Source organism: Falco biarmicus, chromosome 5 (assembly GCF_023638135.1).
Source record: "Falco biarmicus isolate bFalBia1 chromosome 5, bFalBia1.pri, whole genome shotgun sequence".
In the NCBI taxonomy this organism is placed as follows: domain Eukaryota; kingdom Metazoa; phylum Chordata; class Aves; order Falconiformes; family Falconidae; genus Falco; species Falco biarmicus.
Window position 1 is genome coordinate 91,723,814 of NC_079292.1, and position 22,605 is coordinate 91,746,418.

A 22,605-nucleotide genomic window follows, 5' to 3' on the forward strand; every position below is an offset into this window, starting at 1 on the left:
AAATAAACACCAGGCTCTTTGCTTATGGAGGAGGCCATGAGCAATTCTACGCGTGTAGTTGTTCTGATGGGCTGAGGAAGGGGCCAGCAGAGCCCCTGAGACACACCAGGTTACGTGTTTGTTACAGAGCATCAAAGGAAAGGGAAAACTGTGATACCTTCATCTATTAAAACATATACCCAAGAGAGCAGGCAGAGAAGGAGGTCCGAAGCCCATCGTGGTCCCTCAGCAGCATGTTATCCCTTCCCCTCCACAGGTGACAACATTCAACAGCAATGGCTCCGGCCCTCCTCGGGGTCCCCTCCCTCTCCTTGCCCACCAGGCTCACCTTCTTGCCAGCTCCCAGTTCCCAGGGCATCCCCCCTCCTCAGCAATTGTTTGGCAGCTCCCGGGACCTCGGGCTTGCACAGGCGCCCTTGCTCCATGGGGGCTGTGGCTCTGTTGGTGACATTGCTGGGTCTCACTCGAGGCTGCAGCAGCTTCAAGCAAGAGCACGTTTGCTCTGTCCACATAAGGAGTTGGACGGTACAGGGGACCCTCCCTGCTAAATCGATGCCGGTGTCTGCAGCGTGCTGATCTCCCACCCCCCCGCACCCCTCAGCACAGGCCCTACCAGTGACTATAAAGCCACGAGCAAAACCAGCTGCAGAGCCAGAGTTCAGCCGTCTGCCCACAAACCAAACATCCCGGCGGGGGAACCTCAAGGGGGGGTGGAAGATGGGAATAGTGTTGGCCTGCGCTGTGGGACAACAAAGCCGCTGGCTGAGACAGCAGTCCCTGCCCCAGCGCCTACAGGACACGGATTTAGATGTCCTCCAGTGCTGCATCTGGAGGCTGTGGAGCTGCATCTCAGGAGTGTGCCTGGGCTTCTAAGGCCAGCTGCCATCTGGCACCAATGGAGGAGTGGACGGCCCAGCCAAGGCCACCAGAGCCATTGCACAGCAGCCAGGTGAAGGTCCTCTTCCAGTCCAGCTCTAGGTCTTCTGTGCAGCAGAAACTACTTCAAGAGCCCAATGCTGAGCACCTTCATCCTGGCAGCTATGGCCCTGTGGGGAGGGACGTGGGTACCAGCCCCCTCAGAGCAGGACTGGGGTCTCCATCTCCACAGACAAAAGCATTAGAGTGTTCTGGTTTAAACCAAAATGATATGAATTGCTGACTTTAATCACAGGTTAAATAATCTTCATTCCACATTTGTACTTTATTTTGGTAGGTTTACTGTCACTGGCTGAGAGCTATGTGAATATGCTGATAAATATAGACTTTACATAAAAATTGGCACTCATTTTAACTTGGTGGATATGTTAATCTATTCACATTTATACAAGCACTGTACAGTTATAACATGCATTAATTCAGATACTTAATTTACATTTTATTTTGTTAGGAAATAGTGAATGAAGCATTTTTTACTTGTCATTTAGAAAATGGAATATTTAATTGATTGCAAAACCAGCATTTAAAAATGGTTTCTTGCATTAATAATACAACCTAAAATGGAGTAGATTCAATAAAAGCATGCTTGAATGAACTGCTCTAGCCTTTTCAGGCAGGTTTTTTTAGTGCAAGAACAACCTGATCCAACCACAAAGTTACCTGTAGTATGAGCAGGCGCTTGGGCTACAGAGCCCTGGAGACATCTTTTCCCACGGAGATCTTTCTGTGGTTCCTACATGGCTTCTTCCAATGACTGGATCCCTCGGGCTTTCAGAACAAGGAAATCTCATGGTCTCACACTTTTTTTTCTTGCTTGTTGTCAATGTATAAAAAATAATTCCAGCCCTTTCTCCTCCCAGCCTGGTTTTCAGCTTTGAACGAATTATTCCTTCAGTGGAGCAACCTAAACCACTGAAATTAAGTTGTACATCTGCAAAACCAGACCAAAGTGGGCAACCTGCTGAACATTTTTTTTGCACTAGGCTTTAGGAGCTTAGCGTTTGTCACAGGTTTACCTGTCCTTAAGACTTGGGCAAAAATGTCTTTTTAAAACTAACACTTAAATTTCTTTTATGTATTCAGAAGAATAAACATAAATTAGCATAAATTAATCAAGATGTTTGACTATTTTTATAAATGAAATGCATTTTATTTGATAAAAAAGCAGCTATGCTTCTGATACGGTAATTACTAGGCAAAGGAGTTGGAGAAACTTTCTTCAGTAGTCTTTGGAAAGAGAGAGGACATTTTGTTTCATTCTATTAGTCTTTAACTCTTTTAATGCTGCCGTTTTCCTTGCCTACTGCCACTGCTTTAGAGCAGTCAGGCACCGCACACTCCTCAGATGTTGCCGCTCGGCTTGCCAATGTCTCCGTGGTTCGCTCTCCCGGCTCACATGGCCGCGACCAAGCAGCGCCGTGGCCGGTTGTACGGAGGGCGACGGGGTCAGGCACAGCCAAACCAGCCGGGTCTGCTTCGCCCCTCGGGCGAAGCTCATTCGGAAGTTGGGATAATCCCGCTGCGTTAAAACGTTCTATGACAAGTGCTTGGTACGTGACCAGCGTGCCTCGCCCTGCTCCAGGAGACAGGAAACCTTTGCCTTGCTGCTGCCAGTCCACACGGGAGCGCTCACTGGGGTTGCATCGTGGCCCGGGCTCAGTCACCTCAACACCCTGCTCCGCTTTAGCTAAAGCTTTGCTTAGCCAAGCGAATGACGAGGCAGGCTTCGTATCCCTCCTTTCTGGGGCTTGGAGGAAGCATCACCCATTTCTCTGTGGACGTCAGAGGGGAACAATCCTGCTGTCACCTGTAACCACCACTTCTCAGCAACACATATCTGCAATGAGAAACATCCGGGGAGGACCTGGTCTTATTTTCAGCCAGTATAAGCAAACTATCTCTTGGGAATGCTTTTCTCCTCTGCTGCCAAGTGGAGATCTCAGGACTGATTTGGCCAGCATGTGAACCAAGCCTTAAAATCCTCAGCAACGTGACCTTTCACCTGGAGCCACACAACTGCTGCTTCTTATCCTGGCTTGCTCTGCTACAAAGCATCTTGCTACCCAGCATGTATCTGCCCTGATTTAGGACCGACAGCAGCCCTACTTCGAAGGGGAAGTTGAACCAGATGACCACCAGCGGTACGGTACCTTCCAATCAGCGTTTCCACTTCTAAGATATATATATTTATATCCAGTAATCGTCTCGTAAGAATTGATCCCCGATAATCTGAGTATCACCAAAACACTCTACAGCTGAGCCTCAGTCTGCTTAAGCATGGGAGCCTTATACAACCTGTTTAACAGAGAGTAAGAGGCTGCCTGCCACATGGCTCTGAGTGTGTAATTAGGTAAATGATACCTTAAGAGCACTTAATGAAAAGCTGAATGTTGCCCAGCTACGGGGGCTAGTTTAATCGCTTGCTATGTCTGTAGCAGCTGAAGAAGGTGGTCCCGCTGGTGGAAGGTGACAGTCATGGCTGGGATGGTTTGTGTCCATCACGCAGCAGACACGGTGGTGGCAGAGCCCAGGGACGAGAGCTCGCTGGGAATGCGAACACTTTGCTGAACAGCCTCATCGGCCACGCTCACCCAGCTACCCAGGAGCAATGCCCACGGATGGGGCAATCACAGCTGGACAAGATAAACCAGTTGTCTGCGTGCATGATCAATTATTATTAAGAAATGGGCTTAACAAGGCTGACAGAAGTCTTCCCTGTTGTCGTGCTGTACGGCACCAGCTTCCTGAAACTCAGGCTTGACTGTACTCATCAGCTAGGTTATTTCCAATGACTCCAAAAGGGCAATTTCTCCAGCTCCATTTTAGAAAGTGTTTATGTTGCACTGACAGCTGTTCCAGGAAATCTGCAAGCTAGCCAGTTCTTTAAAGGAGTTCATGATTACTTTAACTTAGTGTATCCCTTCTTTAAGCGCTTCAATTCTAGAAGTAAACTTCAGCTTCCATTACCGCTGCAGTGATACAGGTAACTATTAACGGTGATCTATTTAAAAAAATAATAAAAGAAAAAATCAACAAATTTTTGACTGACCTTTTTCTGCTACTTCCAGCCAAACTGATTTTATTTTGTTGACCTGGATTTCTTGCTTGTTCTAGGGAGAAGCAATTTACTTCTCTGCTGTTTCAGTATTTCACATCTGGACTGCCAGAGCAGCCTTCCCGACATTGTTAAGGACCAGGCTTTCCCTGGCAGTCCAGAGCCCGGCAGAGCGCAGACCATGGAGGCGCCTTCAGGTGGCTTTCACAGGATGACAAACACCGTTTACTGAAGACTGCCGGTCAAAAAAAGCCCTTGTCCCAGTAGATGCTATTTTAAATCCTCCTTACTGTTTGCCTAGGAAGTACATCATCCCCATATGACACCAGCACCAACAAAGAATAAATATTTACAGAACACTTCCCCCTCCCCTCATTACAAACAATTCTGCTATCTGCAGTTGGTAATGGACATGTGCCATGTTCAATTATATCAAAAACAAAAGGCATTCTAAAAAAAGCTGCTTATGTTTCTAGCTTTGTCGCTTACAGGCTTTGTTCCCACTGGCTTCATTTTTGTGCTTTGTAATTTCTAGCTTCTACTGACTCTTTTATTTTCCTCCTTTGGTGATTAAATATTGCACAGTTACTGCCCTTACTCCCTCTCTTCCAAGGTTAGCTTTTAATGTCTTTTCATTTGCATTTATACTTGGCCATTTAAAAATTCTCGGTTGTTGCCATATTTTTGTGCAAGTCCCCTCTCCCCGTAAGTCAGAGCATTCCCTCAGCTGCAGCAACATCCCCCGAATGCTCCACGCCGCCGGCTGAAGCAGCCCCTCGTTGGGCAGCAGCAGGACGCAGTGGCAGGACAGCGGGTGGGTGAGCAGAGCTGCCCACCTTGCACTCCACGCCGCCTCCTGCCACCGAACCAGAGCCCGGCCGAAGTGTTTCTCACATGTTTTGCACGAAATTGTCAGAACATTCCCATTCTCAGCGTGCCAGGAAGCACAACAGTAACCCTGTGGCCAAGCCTGAGCCTGAAATCTGGAGTATTCTGGTCTGCCTCCCTTCCCCAGTGTCCTGCGCTGACTGCCAAAGCCCCAAGCCTCGTTTCCCAAACCAGAGCCCCTCTGCGCAGTCGGCAGCACGGAACAGGCCACCTTGTCCCCTGCTTTGGTGCGTGATGCAGCCCAGCCTGCTCATGCTGCGTTCACATTCCACCACATCCATTTAGAAGCTACTTATTATCCTCCACCAGCAGTGGCTTGGTTACAGGGCGGCCACTGCTTCAAACACCTCTCTAGCCCTAGACAGCTTGCTATTGTAGTAGACAGTGGCCGCTACAATCCAGCGCCCTAGCCCACCAAAACCAACCTACCCCAACTTACCCCACGAAAACCAAACCACTCAGAGGAGCCTTCACATCCTTTGTCACCCTTGCACTTTTCCCATTTTCAAGTTCAGACCAGATCCTCCATTTGTCCTCTTAGCTGAGCACCCAGCTGGTACCCAGACAAACCCCAGCTGAAGAGTTCGTTCTCCTGCCACAGCCTTCTCACCCGCCGGATGATGGCACCACGTCTCCTGCCACAAAAACTGTACCAGACACACAACCAACATGCAGAATTCAATTCCTCTCTGTTTAAGGAGGGAAGCCCTGGGAAATGGTCAAAGACAATCCGGGGACTGAGATCCAGACTGTGGCAGTGGTACCACAAACAGTCTGAGCCAGTCTGGGTAAGAACTTACCTCGCTTCTTTCCTGAGCAGGACAAGAACCTGAGCACCCGTTCTCCAAGCAAAAGCCAAGACTGACTCAATGCTAACTCACCCCAACAGCGGACTCAGTGCCAGCTTCTGAGCCGGTGGCTTTGACAGGGTCCCCGTACAATTACAAGGTGAGAGTAGCACCACCCTTCATCTGCACGGTCCTCTGAACTAACCCAGTGACAGACCCCTGGAAGAACTTTGGCTGCACAACCACAAGAACAAAACTGCTCCAGTGATCCTCGTGCGAGTTATCTACGCAAGGAAAACACTTCATGTTCCAGGTGAAAAGCTTAAACCCTCCTGAACAGCAGAGAACAAGCAGGAAGAAGAGACTCAAGCTCATCCATCTCCAGGCCATGCCAATGGAATTGATAAAGGGCAGCTTCAGCATGGATCATCTCCTCTCAGTTACCTGCAGACACGGCCAAGAGAGACACATCTTCAGCAACTGTTTCGGAGCCTAACATTACCTTAGTAACAGCAGCTGGAGTTTCTGACAACAAGGTGATCCAAGGTGAAGGTGACCGGGGAGCAGGTTATCAGGGTATCTGCAAAACCTGTCCACATTCTTGGACACCTCTGGTTTGCCCTGAGGGCTGATTTTCTCAGCTGTGCTGCCCAACAGCCAGTGAGGGCTGGCCTTCTGGAGCTCCCACCTCTCATTTAAAAGACAACAACTCATGTAGTAAATGATGCAAAAATCTCATGAATAAATGTCCACCCTCTTGTGAGGGCATGATGGAAGGGGCAGATATTTTTCCCAGCTACTAGAAGGCTTAGCACCCTTTTGCAAGGGCATTAAGTACATTTTCAAGCCTGACTTGGGTGGAATGTCACTTATTAACACTGTTCAGGACTGTTACAACAAAAAGTTGTACTACATTCATCATTTAACATGAAAGCAGAGCTGACTAAAGAAACCAGGTGCCGCAGTTTATTTTGGAGGTGACAGCAAGGCAAACAGAGTATCTGTTTCAATGAACTTTATTTACTTCCATATTATACAAGTGGGATCTGAATCCCCAAACTTCCCATCATCAACATAATGGAGAAGCACCATCGCACAAAAGGCAGGCAGAATTTTGGAGCCAGAGGACAGGCTAGATCCAGCCATTTCTCCCCATGTGGTCAGAAATTCTTCCTCCTTCACACAGCGTACTTCCCCGACCGGCAGGTTTACCCCAGGAATAAGAGAGACAAAGCTAGCTCTAAATACTCCCTCCTCCTCTCCCCAACAAAACAGGCTGCTCAGCACCAGCAGTGGAATGGTTAAAAGACAGGGAGTACATTAGGTTTTCAGTCTCTCTACCAGCCCACTAGATTAAGAACTGGCCGGGTTACTCCCTCTTCTCCTGAAAAAGATCCAGGAAAATCGAAGACCTAAAATGCTGAAGACTTACCTCCTTTCCTTCCCCCATCCCATAGCCTTGCTCTCTAAGCAGAGAGTAGGCAATGAACTCTGAGGAGGCTGAAGGAAAGCCAAGGCAAATCAGGGGCTACCTGAATCCCTGGGAACCTGGTGGCCACCCCGGTGCCCTCATTCATTCCCTTTGAGGTTCAGAGACCTGTTTGGAACAGCACACAGAGAGGGCCTCCCTTAGGGATTCGGAAGCAACCAGGGATACAGAACACACAGGAACCGCTGTGAGGGTACACACCATTCCAGGGATGGCCCAAACCACAAACAGGGCAAGGCTCCCCCCAGCCAAGGCCCCAGGGGCTGGGGGAGCTGCGACGAGGCCCTGGCAGGGGGAAGAATGCTCCTGCAGCAGTACTGAGGGCTCACGGGACTTTACTTCTTCTTCCTCTCCTGGGAACAGCGAGGGCAGAACCTGGTAGACAGGGAAGTAAAAAGCCGGCGTTTTCGGCATGACATGAACCCCCAACACAGAGTCCCAAAGGACCTTTTCCAAGGTCCCTGACAAAGCCTTAATTAAAATTTTCCTTTTTAAGACGTCTTTAAGCATGTATGTACAGTACTCTCCCTTCTGCCACCCAGGACCTCCCCTTTCCAAAGGTCAGTGGGCCCCTCCAGGTTGCTTGTTCACTCACCATTTTCCTCTCGGTTTTGTCGTCAGACCCACACAGGCAAAATGAAACCATTCAATGGAACACTGTGGGGACAGAGAACAGTCCGTTAATGAGCAGTTTTCTTTTGAAATCATTGCTTCTGGGGTACCAGTTTCCCAGTCTTTGATCACAAACTCCTAAATCCCTAGCAGCAACCAGGGAATGACAACTCACACCCAACCTATACCTTGTTAGCAAGGAGAACTTGCTTTTCTCCCTTGCTAAGTGTGGGGGCAAGAAGCTTGACATTTTAAGGAAAACCCTGAAGAGGCACTTGACAGGTCATGGCAAGCCACCCCTCTGCCCTTCCAAACCGCCTGAGGGAAGCCCTCTTCTTGTCCCTGCTTGCTGTATCAGGCCCCACCCAAGCAGGACAAGACTTTCTGTGCAAGACTCTCTCCACAACCTTCCACCCCAGTTCCATCAAGTGCGGGCTCTTACATCTGGGTTGTCGCAGCCAATCATCTCCCCATAGGAGACCTGGTGGCAGAGGCAGTAAGTAGGCTCATTGGGGTCCACGGGCATATCCAATACATCCGAAGGGTGCACATTTCCAAAGGTGACGGAAGGCATCCCATACTCTGTGCTACTGCAGATAGGAATAAAAGAAAATCAGCAAAATAACTGTCTTCGAGTCCCTTCATGTCTCTCAAGGCAATGCCCTTGTTTGCCACTTCTCTTTTTTAAGCACATACATCCAACTCCACCAAAGTGACCTGCTTTCCCCTTCGTGCCACGCTTCCCTGAAAGAATTTAAAGGTCTCCTTCCTCCTGTTTCCCAAGAAGGGACAGGGGACACCACCTAGTCTGGGAGTGGGGATCAGATCCTTTGCCGGGGGAGTCTGGCTAGGCCTCCCTTGCTCTGACTTGTAGTGCTGCTTCTCATTCCTGCAATCCTCTTAAACACTTACGTGCGCACAAGCTTCAGTTTCTTTTGGGCAGTTTTTGGCGCTTCCTCATCAGAGTTCTTCCCTTTAGAGCGAGCACGGGCAGCTTTCTTCTCTTTTTGGGCTCGGCCCTCTGGTAAGAAGAGAAAAAGGTGTTGCATCTGCCACCCCATCAAAATAGGCACCTGACAGTAACAACCTCTCCAGCACTAAAATACACTCTTGCTTTGGAGTGCATATTGGCTTTGGGCCATGCACCCCATCTTAATTTTATCTAGCAGCCTTGAATATGCTCACACAAGAAGAGCCCAGGTCACCATCTTTTTACCTGTCCTTCAGATTCCAGCGTAACAGTCTTTGATCTGTACCACTCCAGTGCCTGCCTTCATCCCCACCACTTCCATAGTCACTTGGCTGCCTCCTGTATCAATCTGCAGCCCAGTGGTCGTACTCACTCTTCTTGCCCTTGCTGGAGGAACTGTCATAGTCACTCGACTCTATCTGCTTCTCCTTCAGGTCTGCTTCAAAGCGAGCGAGGTCTGTGTCCAGCCGCCGGATGTGCTTATCAACCTGCAAAGACGACAGCGACCAGGAATTACCACAGAACAGAGCCCAAGAGGGCAAAGAGGAGAGGGCACAGGGCTTGCGCTAATTGCTGAGAAGCAAGAGTAGGTAGGGCCTAAAAGAGAGATCAGGGCCTTCAGTACATCCTTTCATATACAATAAGCACCAGACACTTCCCTTCATACCATCTCGTAGGTCTGCATAGCCAGCTGAACCTTGTCGTCCCCAAACTCCTTGCATTTCCCATAGGCCTCCTGGATTTGCTTGAGAAGCCCCAGTTTTTCCTCTGAAGACAAAGTCCGTGCATTGCTGATATACTCCGTGGCCAACTTATCGATCTCTGACTTGAGGTCTGAAACAAGTTTACCGTTCAACACGTAAATACACATACACAACGCACACACTACAGTGCCCTGCGCTGAGAGAGACTGAAGGGTCAGAGCAGCTGGTGGCTTCCTCCCCTGCCCTGCGATCCCTGGGATAAAGGCAAAGGAAAGTGAACAAAACCATCGCTAATCCTCACCTTCCGTCCTCTGATCCAGATCTCGCATGAGCTGGAAGTTTCTCTGCAGTTCAAACGGCAGGTTCTCAATACCTGCAGGGAAAGGAGGATACATGGAGAAGTCAGGCTCCTGTCCCCCGTGCCAAGGCACGAACAAAGCTAAACTGATAACACCACGCACACCACTCTGTTGATTCCCAATGCCCTTTCCTGGTGCACATTAGTGTGCTCCACTTGTTGTCAACATCAAATGAGACAGGCTATAAAAATGTGATATATTTAATCGAGGAGCATAGTTCTATAATACGTATTAGTTAACAGAACTGCTGCTTGGCAGAAAGACCTACATTAAGAAAGCAGAAAACCAGAATTTGTAATGAAGTCACTCATTACAATACAACGTATCCACCCAAGAACTCCATTCAGTAATGAAAAAAAATAGTACAACAGCTGGTAAATAATGCCATTTAGTTATTTCTATAGAAGGAAGTAAAAATTGATCAAATGCTAATTCACTGAAAAGCGAGTCCGTTTTAGTGCATCTATTTTACATATAGGGACAGGAGACACTGTGCAGAGCCAAAGAGCAAATCTGAGACAGGACGGGGAGCAGTGAACAGCAGCCTTAACCCCCAACACGTGTGCCTTGTTCTGCCTTCTGCACTGTAATGACAGGGTGGTCTGTCCAACACCTGAAAGGATGCTACGCATCATGAATAATAAATGTTTGCAGGGCTCTGAATGAGCAATGTGAAGTAGGTAGTCAATTAATTTTCAATGCACTATGCTACTCGCCCCCCAGGCATCACCAGATGCTCAACTGACAAAGCTGATAAAAAACAATTCTCATTTTTCCACGCCTGTCTAATCAAACTGAGATCTAGTGTCACTGCATTAACCTGAAGTCCAAGCTTGATTATTGTCACCTTTGTATCTAATAAAATCAAAAAACCCTCTCTTGCAGGTTAAAAAACCCCAAAGGCGGGGTGAAAAGCTCTTCAGAAACACAACATAAGCATGTCTGCTTCCTGAACCCACTCTCCAATACACAGGCAGTGTAAATGAAGGTGTGTCTATCCATCATCAAAACTGTCTAATACATCAGTCCCAGCAGCAGTCTCTATTTTCACTGCCACATGTTTCGACAGCAGAGACATCTCCCTGAAAAGCAATCAGCTGGCAGGGAAGCTCTGTATGCAACAGGCAGGTTTTAACAAGTACTACACACGGGCCATGAAATTAGTTCCTGTAAGAGGTAAAACAACTGTGGGCCTCGCTGTGCTCAGAAGCTGCTCTTTTAACTTTTTTTTTTTTCTTTCTTCTCACAAACAGACTATAGTAAGTTACATACAGATTCCTTGTAAGTAATCAAGCTGTTGTTTCAATAGATTTCTGTTGCCATTTCCAATTTAAGTATCTCAGAAATGTTCAGGCGGTATGTGTCCGTAAGTGCCCAGATACATAATCACACAGCACATACACATCACCCCCTGCATCTAAGGACAGTTAACAGTGCAAAATCAATTTCTCAAAAAATTAGGAAGTGGCAAAATTAAGGCTGCCTGCACATTCCTAAATTTGATTACCTCTGTGTTTGTTCAGCGTGACAGACTTCACACAAGGTTCGGGAGCTGACTACCAGATTACATCCCTATGGCTCAGCAAAGCATCTCAGAAGGCAGCAGGAACAGAATGCTGAAAATTATCATTGCTTACAAAGGGAGCTTAGGGCAGGGATGAAATCCAGCTTGGAAATCTCAAGACTATGCCGCCTTCTTTCCTGCGATCCCCAGCCTCGTCAACTCCAAACCTTTCAATTTATACAGCAAATCAAACACGGGTTATACTGCAGCACACTACTTTTCATTCCTCCCTAAAGCATCCTCTGCAGAAGACAAGACAGGTATCCTCTAGAGGAAAACAGTGTCTGTTCTTGCACTGCACACAGTGTGTCAAACTTACACAGAGTCTCTTAATCCTGGAAGATTACAACTTCTAAACTCTTTAACTTTGTATGTTTTTCAAAAAAAAGATTAAAGTAATTTCTTTTTCTCTTTTAAAAAGGAAAGTTGGTAGAAGCACAAATTCCACTGGGTACAGTCAGTTTTCCCTCAGCAGAGCTAGAAAGACAGACAGAGCGAGCACCTGAGCTAGCACAAAACCCGGTAGGATGCTGTTCGTGGGGCAGAACAACCCCCTCAAGGTTTTGGCCACATTTCACAGCGATGTTCTCGCAGCAGGAGGAACTCTGGCAGGAGTTTGCTTCTGCTACAGAACCTGAAAGGGACTGTGCTTTAGCTTTTCACAGCCGTTACTGTAAAAATCTGCCACCACCACTAATGCCAGCACACAGCCTCATCTGGAAAGCCCATCTGCCCTTTGCGTTTGTGGGCCTGGTGTGACCTTTCCAGCCCGTGCCATCTATCCTCCAGTGACCTCCAGGCCCTTCCCAGCCAGCCCTGCGCCCCTGCACCGCCGCCTCGGCGCGCAGGGCTCCCGGCAGCACAGGGAGAGGCCTCATCCAGCCCAGCTCTGGCCTAGCAGACGCCCAGCACAGACACCATTTACCAGTCAAGCAGGTGCCAGCAATGATCTTCCAGAGGCTCATTAGCTGGGCAGGTTTCCATGGGGACTGACAAGACAAACCCCTGTCATTTGAATTCCTTCCCTGCTCAAACCAGCAAAATGATTTCCTAAAACCTCAGGACAATGCTTCACTCTGCAAATCTATTATTGGGCCGCTGTTCTGCAACTGCTTTGTCAATAAACTGGGAGAAAATGAAACAAGTGACAGTACAGTGACTTTATTTTCAGAATTGTTACAAAGATGCTTTATCTATTCACTTCAAAGTGGGAAGAAGCTGAGCATACCATTACAAATTATGATCCAGAGAAAGTCTCACAAGAACAGAAAGCGTAACAAAATAAAGCTGCAGCTAAGCAAGTTTTAACTGAGCAAGAAAATATTTGCATGGTATACAGTTCAATCAAACTATGGGTAAGTTTTCTGCTATCTGCAGCTTAATTCAAAAGTTCTTGCATAACCTTAAACAAAATGATGCTCTGCGTCACAGAATTTATCACAGTGGTCAGAACACTTGCTGAAATTGCTTGGCCTGTGCTGTGCCGGCTATCCGACATCACCACCCTAACAGCCCCATTAAAAAATACAATAAAAATCTAAGATTTAAGTTTCCATTTCTTCATTCCTACCAATGCAACATGCTTTCTCTCAGTCTTTCTAAAAACATTCATGTTATTTATGCAATTTCATTTCCTCCTGAATTTCTCCTTTTTCCTTTACAATTCATTTGTGCTTTCTTATTTTTAGATGCACCTAAGCTTTTCATGACTAAATACTACCTATTGTAAAATACCCAAATAATTCTCAGATTCTTAAATGGATCATAGTAAAGAAAAACACCCTAGAGGCATCCTTGATCACTAGAGAAGAGCACAGTGAAGGGCCATCACTCTGTCCCAGATAGGCAACAATCCGATAGAAAAATAAAGGGCTTCTTGCAACACAAATGGCACAGCAGCAAGAGAGGAAGAGGACAGTGAAGGTGTACAGTGAGGAAGGTGCTAGCAAGGCCAGCAGCTTGGCCCAAAGTGTGGGCCCGCATGAATGCAACTGTGTCCACCTGCACAGAGCCACAGACAGCCCCACTGTGCCCCACTCATTCCTAGCACAGCAGGATTACCCTGAAAATCATCGGTGCAAGTCTCCCATGAAGGATTTTCCCACCTCTTCCTTTCCTTCCCTTATTTTCATGTCTTCTCACAAGCTAAAATCCCTCTATCTACTTTCATCTTTCCTCAGTTCTTATCCCTTCACTACCCCGTTCCTTCCTTCATCTTTTTTTCTCCTCTTTCCTTGTCATTCCTTCCCCTGTTCATTCTTCTGCAGACTACCACAACAACGTGCTCTCATTCCCCAAAAGTCAGAGTCCATCACCACGCTCCTTCCCCTCCAATTATTATTTATTTATTTTTAGAAACACATGCAGGGTGGCAAGTGTAGGCATCTGGTATTTAAACTTCAGCTGCTTAACTCGGACACACAGAGAGCAAGCCTACGCGACCTGGGAACCTGCACTCCACTTCAGCCCTCCACCGCACACCTGCCAGCTGTGCTCAACGGGGCTGTTCGGTGCTGCCTGTTGGTACTGTCCCAGTTCCTAAAGAGACCCCTTGCACCGAGCGCTACGTAAACACACCGGGACTCTCCCAAGCCATCTGGTCACTCACCATGTTCAGATGCATGTTTAAATTTATTAAAACATGTGAAAATGCATTTGGAAACATAACCACAGTTGCTTTATTGAACAGTACAGATTTCAGCAAACACTTTAAACAGCACATTGCTGAAGGTTAATTTAGAAAGTCCTGCTTGTGCCAGGGGCTACCACAATGAGAGGGGGAATTCTTTGCCCTCTGAGACAGGAAACTGGCTGGGACCTTGTTGGGGAAGCACCCAGGACTTCTCCTACAAGTACTCTGCAATTCTCATAATTTTGTAGCATGTGCCGTATACTGCAGGACAAGCGCCTTACTGCAATCTTCAGGAGCTTCCTTGCTTCCTCCTTAGGGGGAAGGATGTCTTTTATATCGCTCCATCCTTCCTTTTTTGAGGGTGTAACCCTTTTAAACCGCTGCTTCTACTGTCCTGTGCTCTCAGCTAATTATTATCTTCCTACACAGTTTACTGAAGTTGGTGAATGAGCACAATATATACCCTTCTCGCTATTCATATATGGCTCAGCCCTACTGCAACACGCGCATCCTGAGCTGCAACATTATCCTGACACCACCTCCATAAGGGATAATACTACCTACATTTTTATAAATGGAGTACTCTGATGCATGGTGGACCGATGTAGCCACAGGCACCCGGGAATTCTGTGGCCATGTCACACACCCCAGGGCACTGCACACTAGTCCACCCAGGCACATCTGCTTCAGGCACCATGCAAAGAAATGGTATCACTCAGCAACAACAGTCAATGCAACAGCCACAGAAATGTAGTACTCCCCAGAGAGTGGGACCCTCTTCCCAGGGAGGGCTCTCCTTGTCTTATTACACGAGTTCAATGCTACAGCACCCACAGCCAGCAGATAGCAGGCAATGTTGTTAAGTCTCAGAAAAGGGATCTTTATTGCTGTGTTAAAGATCAATCTTGATTTCAGAAGCTTGGAGGAGGGAGTGGAAGACTGACATGTCAAATGAGACTTGCACCACTCCAGGCGTTTCCAGCCTGTCACAGACCTCCAAAGGCAGGGACCACCACCAAAGAGATCACAGGGCCGTTTGCCAAAATGGCCACATCAGATTTGCTGTTGAGTAAGTGAAGACATGCAGAGAAAATGCAGTATGCTTTGTCTGGTAAAGCCATCTTGTATCAGCTCCGAGAAAAAATACCAGTCAACAACAAAATCAACTCTAAATGAACTGGTCATTAACAATAATAGATGATGTATTAGCCTAGTGTGGACTGTGCCAGTAGCTTTCACACAGAAACAAATGATGCCTATGAATCACCAAATTCTCTCCCCTGCATGAGATCTTTTGTAATTTTCCACAGATTGTGTGTGCTGCATCACAGATGCAACTAATCCAAAGTCTCAGTAAGGTGAAAGGCATCTTTAACTACACTAAAATAGTGCTGAATATAGAAACGATTTATTGAGCAATTTGCATATCTGAAGTATGATGTGAGAAACTTTAGAGGCAAGAACAGGAGGGTATGGCTGCATGCTACACTGGGGATGGGATAAGAGTCATGATTGCAGGTAAAGTGACAGATAAAAGAACTGCTGGGGAATTCAGAACGCCGTCAGGACTGGGAAGGAATCAAGGGCTAGCCTAGAGCAAGTTCTGACATCACACCCATGCCCTCTAAGAGTACCAAGATGACAATACACATCATAGCCTCATTTGATGAAGCTATACAGAGGAAAATCCAGATGTAGCTATTGCAAAAGAACAACCCTATTTCACCAGGTTAGCCAGTGTTATTAAGGAATGAAAGGACATTCCCATGTCAGTTGTAGGAGAAAGAAGATGACTTTCAAGAGGGTGTATGCTGCTCCTGTTGCTCTCTGCTTATGCTGACGTAAGGTTTCCAGTACTGATGAGCCCCAAATGGGTGCAACTCTATGTGCCTACTGACATATGCAAACAGAAGGAGCAAAGGAAACTTGATGCCTCCCTAATCGGTATAAAAAAGGGGAAAAACCCAAAAGAAAATGACTACACAGTAACATGTTAACTTACCAGCTGAGGACTCCTCATCTAAGTCTGCTGTCTCCATCATCCTCTTCAATGAGGCAGATATGTCCTAGTGTCTGCTCCTGGAACAGGTCCTGACTGGTGGCCTCCAAGACAACGGAATTAATATCAAGCAGCCATCCAACTAGACAGGCCAGCGACATCTTTCTACCTCTCAAGCTCACCGAGGTTACTAGCTGTCTGCTGATGATTCTCTCAAGCGTTTAGGTCTAATTTAGCCCAAACGCTGGCAGAATCTAGTATCTCAGAGGTTTGGGGTAGGGGAAGATGGAAACACTTTTTATGGTTTTGTTACCATTCCTTACCAACATTTTATGCTGACATTTATTCGGTAACAGACCAATTCAATCATATGGAAATCTGAACTTCCTTCCAGTCTGGCACATACTTCCCAACCTGAACAAAGTGTGCTCCCCATTCAGCAAGGCAAATAAAGCAACAGCCTCATTAGTCCAGGCAGGAACATAGGTAGTGGACAGTACAGCTGGAACCAGCGGGGAAGGTGCTGTTTGACTGCTTCAGACAGCACTCTCACAGACACGACCCTGTTGTTCACCTCAGCGACCTGAGCAACTGGGCAGACATGTCCTCAGCAGCAGAGCACAGGTATGTGAGCAAAGAGGTCATTTAATAACAAATTCAGGCACCAGACAGTTGAGGAGAGGTATACGCCTTGGTTCTGTTGCTATAAAAAGATAAATTTGTGTGTTTTCACTACGTGTACTACTTACTTTATTCTGACACCCGCTAGGTGGGTAAACAGGGAAGCACTGATGGTAGAAAATAACTACATGTGGTTGCACAGCAGTTCCCTCTACTATAAAGACAATCCCTACCCTCATGGCACACTCACCTATAGACAGAGACTTGTAGAAAACTATTTGGGACTGTTTTCTAAATAGGTGTACTTCAACAATGTCTATTACAAACCAGCCCTGCAATCCTCTTGAAAATCCCGAAACAAAGAAAACTCAGTCTCTGCATCTCATCTTCAGGAAAAACTGTATTAGTCGCCCTTCCTTTCTCCCCCTCAAAGCCTCCACTACAGTATTTCTAACCCAGTATGAGAGCAAATACTGAGCCAAGCACAGTAACTCAAGTTTGAACAAGCACAAGCTCCTCTAATGAGTCTTCATGCACATTCAATCCTCTCATCACAAAACGCTCTTTTCTTCCTTCATTCCTTTCTACATCTCTAACTCCTTTGCACCCACAGTCTTTCCCCTACTAAAGCTGCACTGCTTTCTTGGCATGAGCAAAAGCACTTCAGTATCTTGCTTTCTCCCCTGAGAAGCAGGCATAAAATGGACCAGGAGGACGACAATATTTGATGAGATGGAAATCTCTTCATGCTTAACTTCAGCCACAGAAGAGAACTAAGGAAAGAGCCATGCCCCCCCAAAAAACCCACTGGGGAGGAGAGAAATGGAACAAGAAACATTCCTCCTCCTCCCCTTCCCTGAATCCTTTGGCTCAATATAGTCATTGAAGGGGCAACTTCAGTAAGATGAAAGATGATGATCAGACAAGAGACTGAGTTCCTCTGTCAGGATGTTCGGTACAGAAGGAATGTGCATATCTTTCTGCTGCAAAAACATCTGCTAGGAGCATAACATATCTCAGATATGCTTTGTAATTAGCAGCTTAGAGCAAAGGCAAGGGCACGTCTAATCCTAGGTCTAAACTCAGTTTCAAATTACAGCAAGGACTTGAAAGCTACTGAAATACCAGACCTAAGAAGCTGCCAGACACCTTTTACTAAAGGAACTGTTGGTATCTTGGCTATTCCACAAAAATCTCCTGGAAAAAAGCTTTAGATGCCCAGAGTGGAGGACTCAAAATTTATGAACTGAAACAACTAAGGCTGTATGCACAGCTTTGTCAGACTGCTCATACCTTTCAATGTATAGTTTTTAATTACCTAACTGCACAAGATTTTCATACGAGGTGTTTCTCATTCCCAGTGACTGAGTGGTGATTCAAAGTTTTATTTTATTCTTTTTGCTCAATACAGTCACACATACACACCCCAAAACCCAATCTGAAAAAACTGACTTGGTAACCACCTTTTCAAGGTGTTCATTACTGTGACACTAAAATGCTTTTTCACAAAACTGCTGTGGAGTAGCCCACTTCCCTTATCAATAAACCAAAGGTCAATAGATTTACTGAGGCAAAGAGATTAAAGGCAAGAAGGCCAGCTAACTACAAACACACCTCTTGAAATTTCTAAGAATGCTACCTAGCCTGACTTCTCAGAATTACCTGTACAAACCAAACTGCAGTTGCAGCCATAAGCATACCTGCTCCTCTGACTACAAATTTTCACTCACTACTAATTTTTGAGAGAAGCACAATCCATGCAAGGAGAACCTGTAAAAAGTGTGACCCCCAAAATAAGCAAAAACATCACACTCACTTTGTCAGAGTGGTATTCAACTGCCTCAAACATGAGGCCACTTTTTTTCTTCCTACAATCTTCACTTAATTCATTATACACCTTCCTTTCTTCAAGGATATGAAGAGGTCCTACAAACAAATGCCCTCTTTCATCACACATTCCTCATTCACTCCCTGAGCAGATCCAGCCAGTAAACCATATGAAAGAGAATCTCTGTGGGAGGAAAAAAAAACTCAACTGAAAACTGTGTCTGCATCAGCACTATAATACTAAAAGAATTCAATTTCAATAAGTAAATGTAAATATTAGACATTTTGAGAAGAGTTGACCAAAAGTCAATTGTATCAATTTTCAGGAAGTTTTTTGAACATCAGTGAACTACTTTAAAACTGAACTGAATGTTTTTAAATTACTGGACTACTGGAGAAAAAAAAGGAGCGGGGAGAGGGTTTGGAAGGAGCAACGGGGAAACTGAATGCTGTCAGGCAGGCATAAAAAGAAATGGAATAGCTGACTTGACACCATCTCAAAGAATTAGTCAAGGGTGAAAATATAGATTAAGTGTTAATCTTGCCTGACTGGACCTTTTTTGGTAAGAATGTACGTTTTCATTAGTGAAAACAATTTTTTGTAGTTATTACAAAACTTGCATTAAAAACTTGATGTAGTTTGATGTCTTAATATGAGAAGTAGTACATATGCAAGAAAGTATCTTGCACAACAAGCTAGAATAAGAGAAAAACAAACATAAGATATATTAAAAGTACTTTAAACGGCTACATAAGGCTTTAGAATGCATTATAGAGAACTATCAGCAGTGGCTGCACCACTCATGCAAATCACACAAAAGCAATTCTTGATCCACCAAAAGTTAGTCATTAGGAAGTGAGATGCAGACTGGAAGAATGGGCATGGAAGGAACAGACCACTGAGACAGCAAGAGACAGCCCGACTGCAAACAGATACTTTCCATCAAGTCTTACAGACAGTAATACATTTAGGAACAAACAATATAAGTGATGGATAACGGATGCTGGATCATATTTCTAAGAAACAGGAAGACTGTATCATATCAATATCATAGTACATAGTTACCTGAATATGAGCTCCCAGCTGAAACGCAATGGTGAAGAGGGAAAAGGGCATAGCCAATAGAAGAGCAATAACCTGACTTCTTTAGGTAGTACCATGAAGACTAGTTACTAAAAGACCGTATGCATTTTCAGAGTCAGAAGTTCAAGCAGGATGTCAAAAGATCAGAGCAGGCTTGAAGAACAATATAAGTAATTAGAAAATGGAAAAATATATTATCACCGGCAATTATTATATTTTTTAAGTTTCCAGAAAGACGGTTAAGATTTGATCAATTACAATCTACACAGGGAAGAAACGTTTAATAAGGGGACATGTCAACATGACAAGTAAAAGGTGTTATTGGTGCAATGACTGAATATTGGAACCATGAAAATTAACTACAGGTAAAAGTCACAAAACCATGACTGAAAAGCCTATCAAAAACTAACTTACTCAAGACTGAAATGGATGCTCTTTGCCTGTAAGTATTACAATTCATACAATGTGCTTTTCTGAAAGAAACTCCAAATTAAGCACAGCAGCTGCCTTATAATTAGCTAACAAAGGGAAGTGATGTTGCATATACTACACAGAACACCAGACAAAATTGAAAAAGGCCTTAAGAGCTCCAATAGTTTGCAAAAAAGCCTAAACCATCACACCAAAGTTTGCTTTGTTCTTCCTAACAAATCTGAGGTTGGATTTTTTTAAAGTACTTTTAGACTGTGCACATTATTTTTTGGATTTTTTTAAGCAAGATACCTTAAAAATAATAGCCTACACCACCATGTTAATATACATCCTCAACAGGACGAAGATCTTTAATTCAATTGCAGGACAACACATCTCAGCTGAGAGAAGAAGTAAGAACTTGTAATTTTTCTCTGTATGCTTGTAGTAGAGGGGAACAGTAGAGTTTCCAGGGGGTTCATTGACTTTAGCTGACTGTGACAACGAGACCCGGAAGTGTTTGACTCTGGTGGGAGCACTCTCTGGCCACCAGGCTCATCTACAGCTTCCTTTCTCTTCAACCTGATATCTACCGTACCCCTCCACACTCAGTGCTGCACCTTTCTCATCTCCACCTACCATCTGCAAACCCCAGTCTTTTGCTCCTTTATCTCTGCACTGCAGCACTTACTCAAAATACAGGTGCTCTCCCAGCAGGAAAACCCTGCATCCTCCCCATGCGCTCGCTCCTTATCCAGTTGCCTCTTTCTTCTCTTGTCCAGCCCCTGTCCTCCCCAACTCCTGGCCACCTTTGCTGAGGAGCCTCAGTCAAGTGGTCTTCCACAACAGAATGAGAAGTGCAGAATTACATACATCTTTGCTCAGCAATCCCTGCTCCTCTCTAACAACTTGCCTCCCCTTCCAGCTCTTCTTCCTGGCTTTTTGCACCCTCCCCTCCTTGCAGCTCCCAGATCCTTAAGGGCCTGTTCACTTCCAGCTTCTTTTCAGCTTTAACTGAAATTTATTATGGTTCTTGAACTTTCTTATTTTAATTCACAAGGCTTCCTCTCCTAATGACAAAAGGAGCACTGCAGAAACAATGAATGAACCCCCTTGTCTCCATATCAACACCAGAGAGCTCTGTGCTGGAGGAAACTTAGTGTAGCAAAATTTCCGAAGCACCAAGCTCCAATGTTTCCAAACGTATGCAGACAGATAGCAAGAGATTTGACTTGGCCAAGTATAGTGAATTACCAGAGCTATCACACTTTAAACACACCACCCCATCAACATGCTCCCCTGTCTCTAGTACTGACACCAGATCAGAAAGAAAATATAAACCGAGCATTAATCAAAGAACAAGTTACTAAATCTTAACCACCTGGTAGGTTCCTTCAAAAATAACTCCTCTGATTAGCCTACATGGCTATTTTAAGAACACAGGGTAAAAGACGCATTGAAAGTCTTAGCCCCAAAGATCAGAGTTTGAAAGTTACGAGCACCTTCAGGCAGGATGGTATCACAGGAGGGCTCTGATAATGTTACCAACTCCACCAGTATTTATTTACAGAGCTCTCTTCAACCAGCCAAACGGGGCTGCATTTGTAAAACGACATCAGAGGAAGCTACCGAAACTGCCTCCCTACAGACACAAAAGTTATCTTTGCCTGGGTTTCACCAGCCCTACAGCCTGTCCCGGGAACGCCACTAACAGCCAAGTTGCCGGCTGGAGCAGCACCGGGCTCCTCCCTCCGGGGACACACCGGTCGCTCGCAGCCGCTGCCAGCGCCACCGACCCGGGCTCCCCAGGAGCCCCAGCCGAGCCCTGCCCCACGGCAGAGGGGCAGCCCGTACCGGCACCCCAGGCGGAGCCGCTGCCGCCGTTTCCAGGAGGCCCCGAGGCGACCTCTACGCGGCGGGCCGGGCCTCTCAGGACGGCGCCAGGAGTGGGCGGCAGCAGGGCCGCCACGGCCGGGCCGGGGACAGCCGGACAAGGCTGCCGCCCGAGCGGTCCGGAGCAGGCCGCGGGCGGCCCCAGGGACCGGTCAGCACCCGGGCAGAGCTGGGCCCCCGGCCCGAGCCGCACTCCGTCCTTGTCTGTGCAGGTCCCCGCCAGGACGGCCCCAGCCACGGCCCCTCGTCCCCGTCCCCGTCGATTCTTACTATCCAGGTAGTGCTCCAGGTACATCCCCGCCGCCATCTTGGACCCCGCACACACGGGAGCTTCCGGCGGGAGCCGCACGCCGGCACCTCCCACCGGAAGTGACACTGCCCGGCTGCCCGAGCCACTTCCGCCCGCCTTGCTAGGCGCTTCCGCTTCTGCCGCCATTTTGGGCTGTGTGGGGCTGCCCCCGCTCTGAGCCCGCCACTTCAGGGTTCTTCTGGCAGCTCCCCCCCCCCCCCCCGCCCCCCCCAGCCCCAGCAGCACCGGCCGCGGGAGGCCACCCGGCGGGGCCCACTGCTGACTGCGGGGGGGAGAGGGATGGGGAGCGGGGCGGGCCCGGCCCGACCGCAGGCACCGCGCGGGGAGCAGGCCCGGAGCCCACCGCCCTCGGCGGCCCCAGGGTGAATACCTGCTGCCTTCATATCCGCGCTAAAGGAACCGGGCTTCGTTTTTTGGAGGCTACGGGTCTCTCCTGGCTTCAAATAATTTTCGACAGCCTGGC

General features: G+C 46.8%; 1 protein-coding gene across 6 annotated transcripts; it reads right to left on the reverse strand.

Annotated features, from left to right (window-relative positions):
- Positions 1-6,667: 6,667 nt before the first annotated feature.
- Positions 6,668-22,206, reverse strand: ING4 (inhibitor of growth family member 4). 6 transcript variants are annotated; one of them, XR_008821985.1, is made up of 11 exons: positions 22,103-22,161; positions 18,434-19,681; positions 16,000-16,100; positions 9,744-9,815; positions 9,406-9,572; positions 9,112-9,226; positions 8,681-8,789; positions 8,211-8,358; positions 7,752-7,813; positions 7,358-7,531; positions 6,668-7,264 (listed from the first exon to the last, which is right to left on the reverse strand). XR_008821985.1 is itself a non-coding variant. In XM_056339615.1 (11 exons), the coding sequence occupies exons 4-11, from the start codon at positions 16,037-16,039 to the stop codon at positions 7,492-7,494; spliced, it is 753 nt and encodes a 250-aa protein (XP_056195590.1). In that variant the 5' UTR covers positions 16,040-16,100; positions 18,434-18,628; positions 19,511-19,681; positions 22,103-22,161; the 3' UTR covers positions 6,668-7,491. The 6 variants fall into 6 exon arrangements, 5 of the variants coding, with proteins under 5 accessions (XP_056195590.1, XP_056195588.1, XP_056195589.1 ...); XM_056339615.1 differs by having other exon boundaries at positions 6,668-7,531; positions 18,434-18,628; positions 19,511-19,681; XM_056339613.1 differs by having other exon boundaries at positions 6,668-7,531.
- Between the last annotated feature and the right edge of the window lie 399 nt (positions 22,207-22,605).

Bases quoted from the DNA above. Each gene is read 5' to 3' on its own strand.
- ING4 (XM_056339614.1), bottom strand. From the start codon at position 16,039: ATGATGGAGACAGCAGACTTAGATGAGGAGTCCTCAGCTG. The intron at 9,573-9,743 runs GTGAGGATTAGC...AACTTGTTTCAG, and splicing joins TCTGGATCAGAGGACGGAAG to ACCTCAAGTCAGAGATCGAT. The intron at 9,227-9,405 runs GTATGAAGGGAA...TCGTCTTTGCAG, and splicing joins CTATGCAGACCTACGAGATG to GTTGATAAGCACATCCGGCG.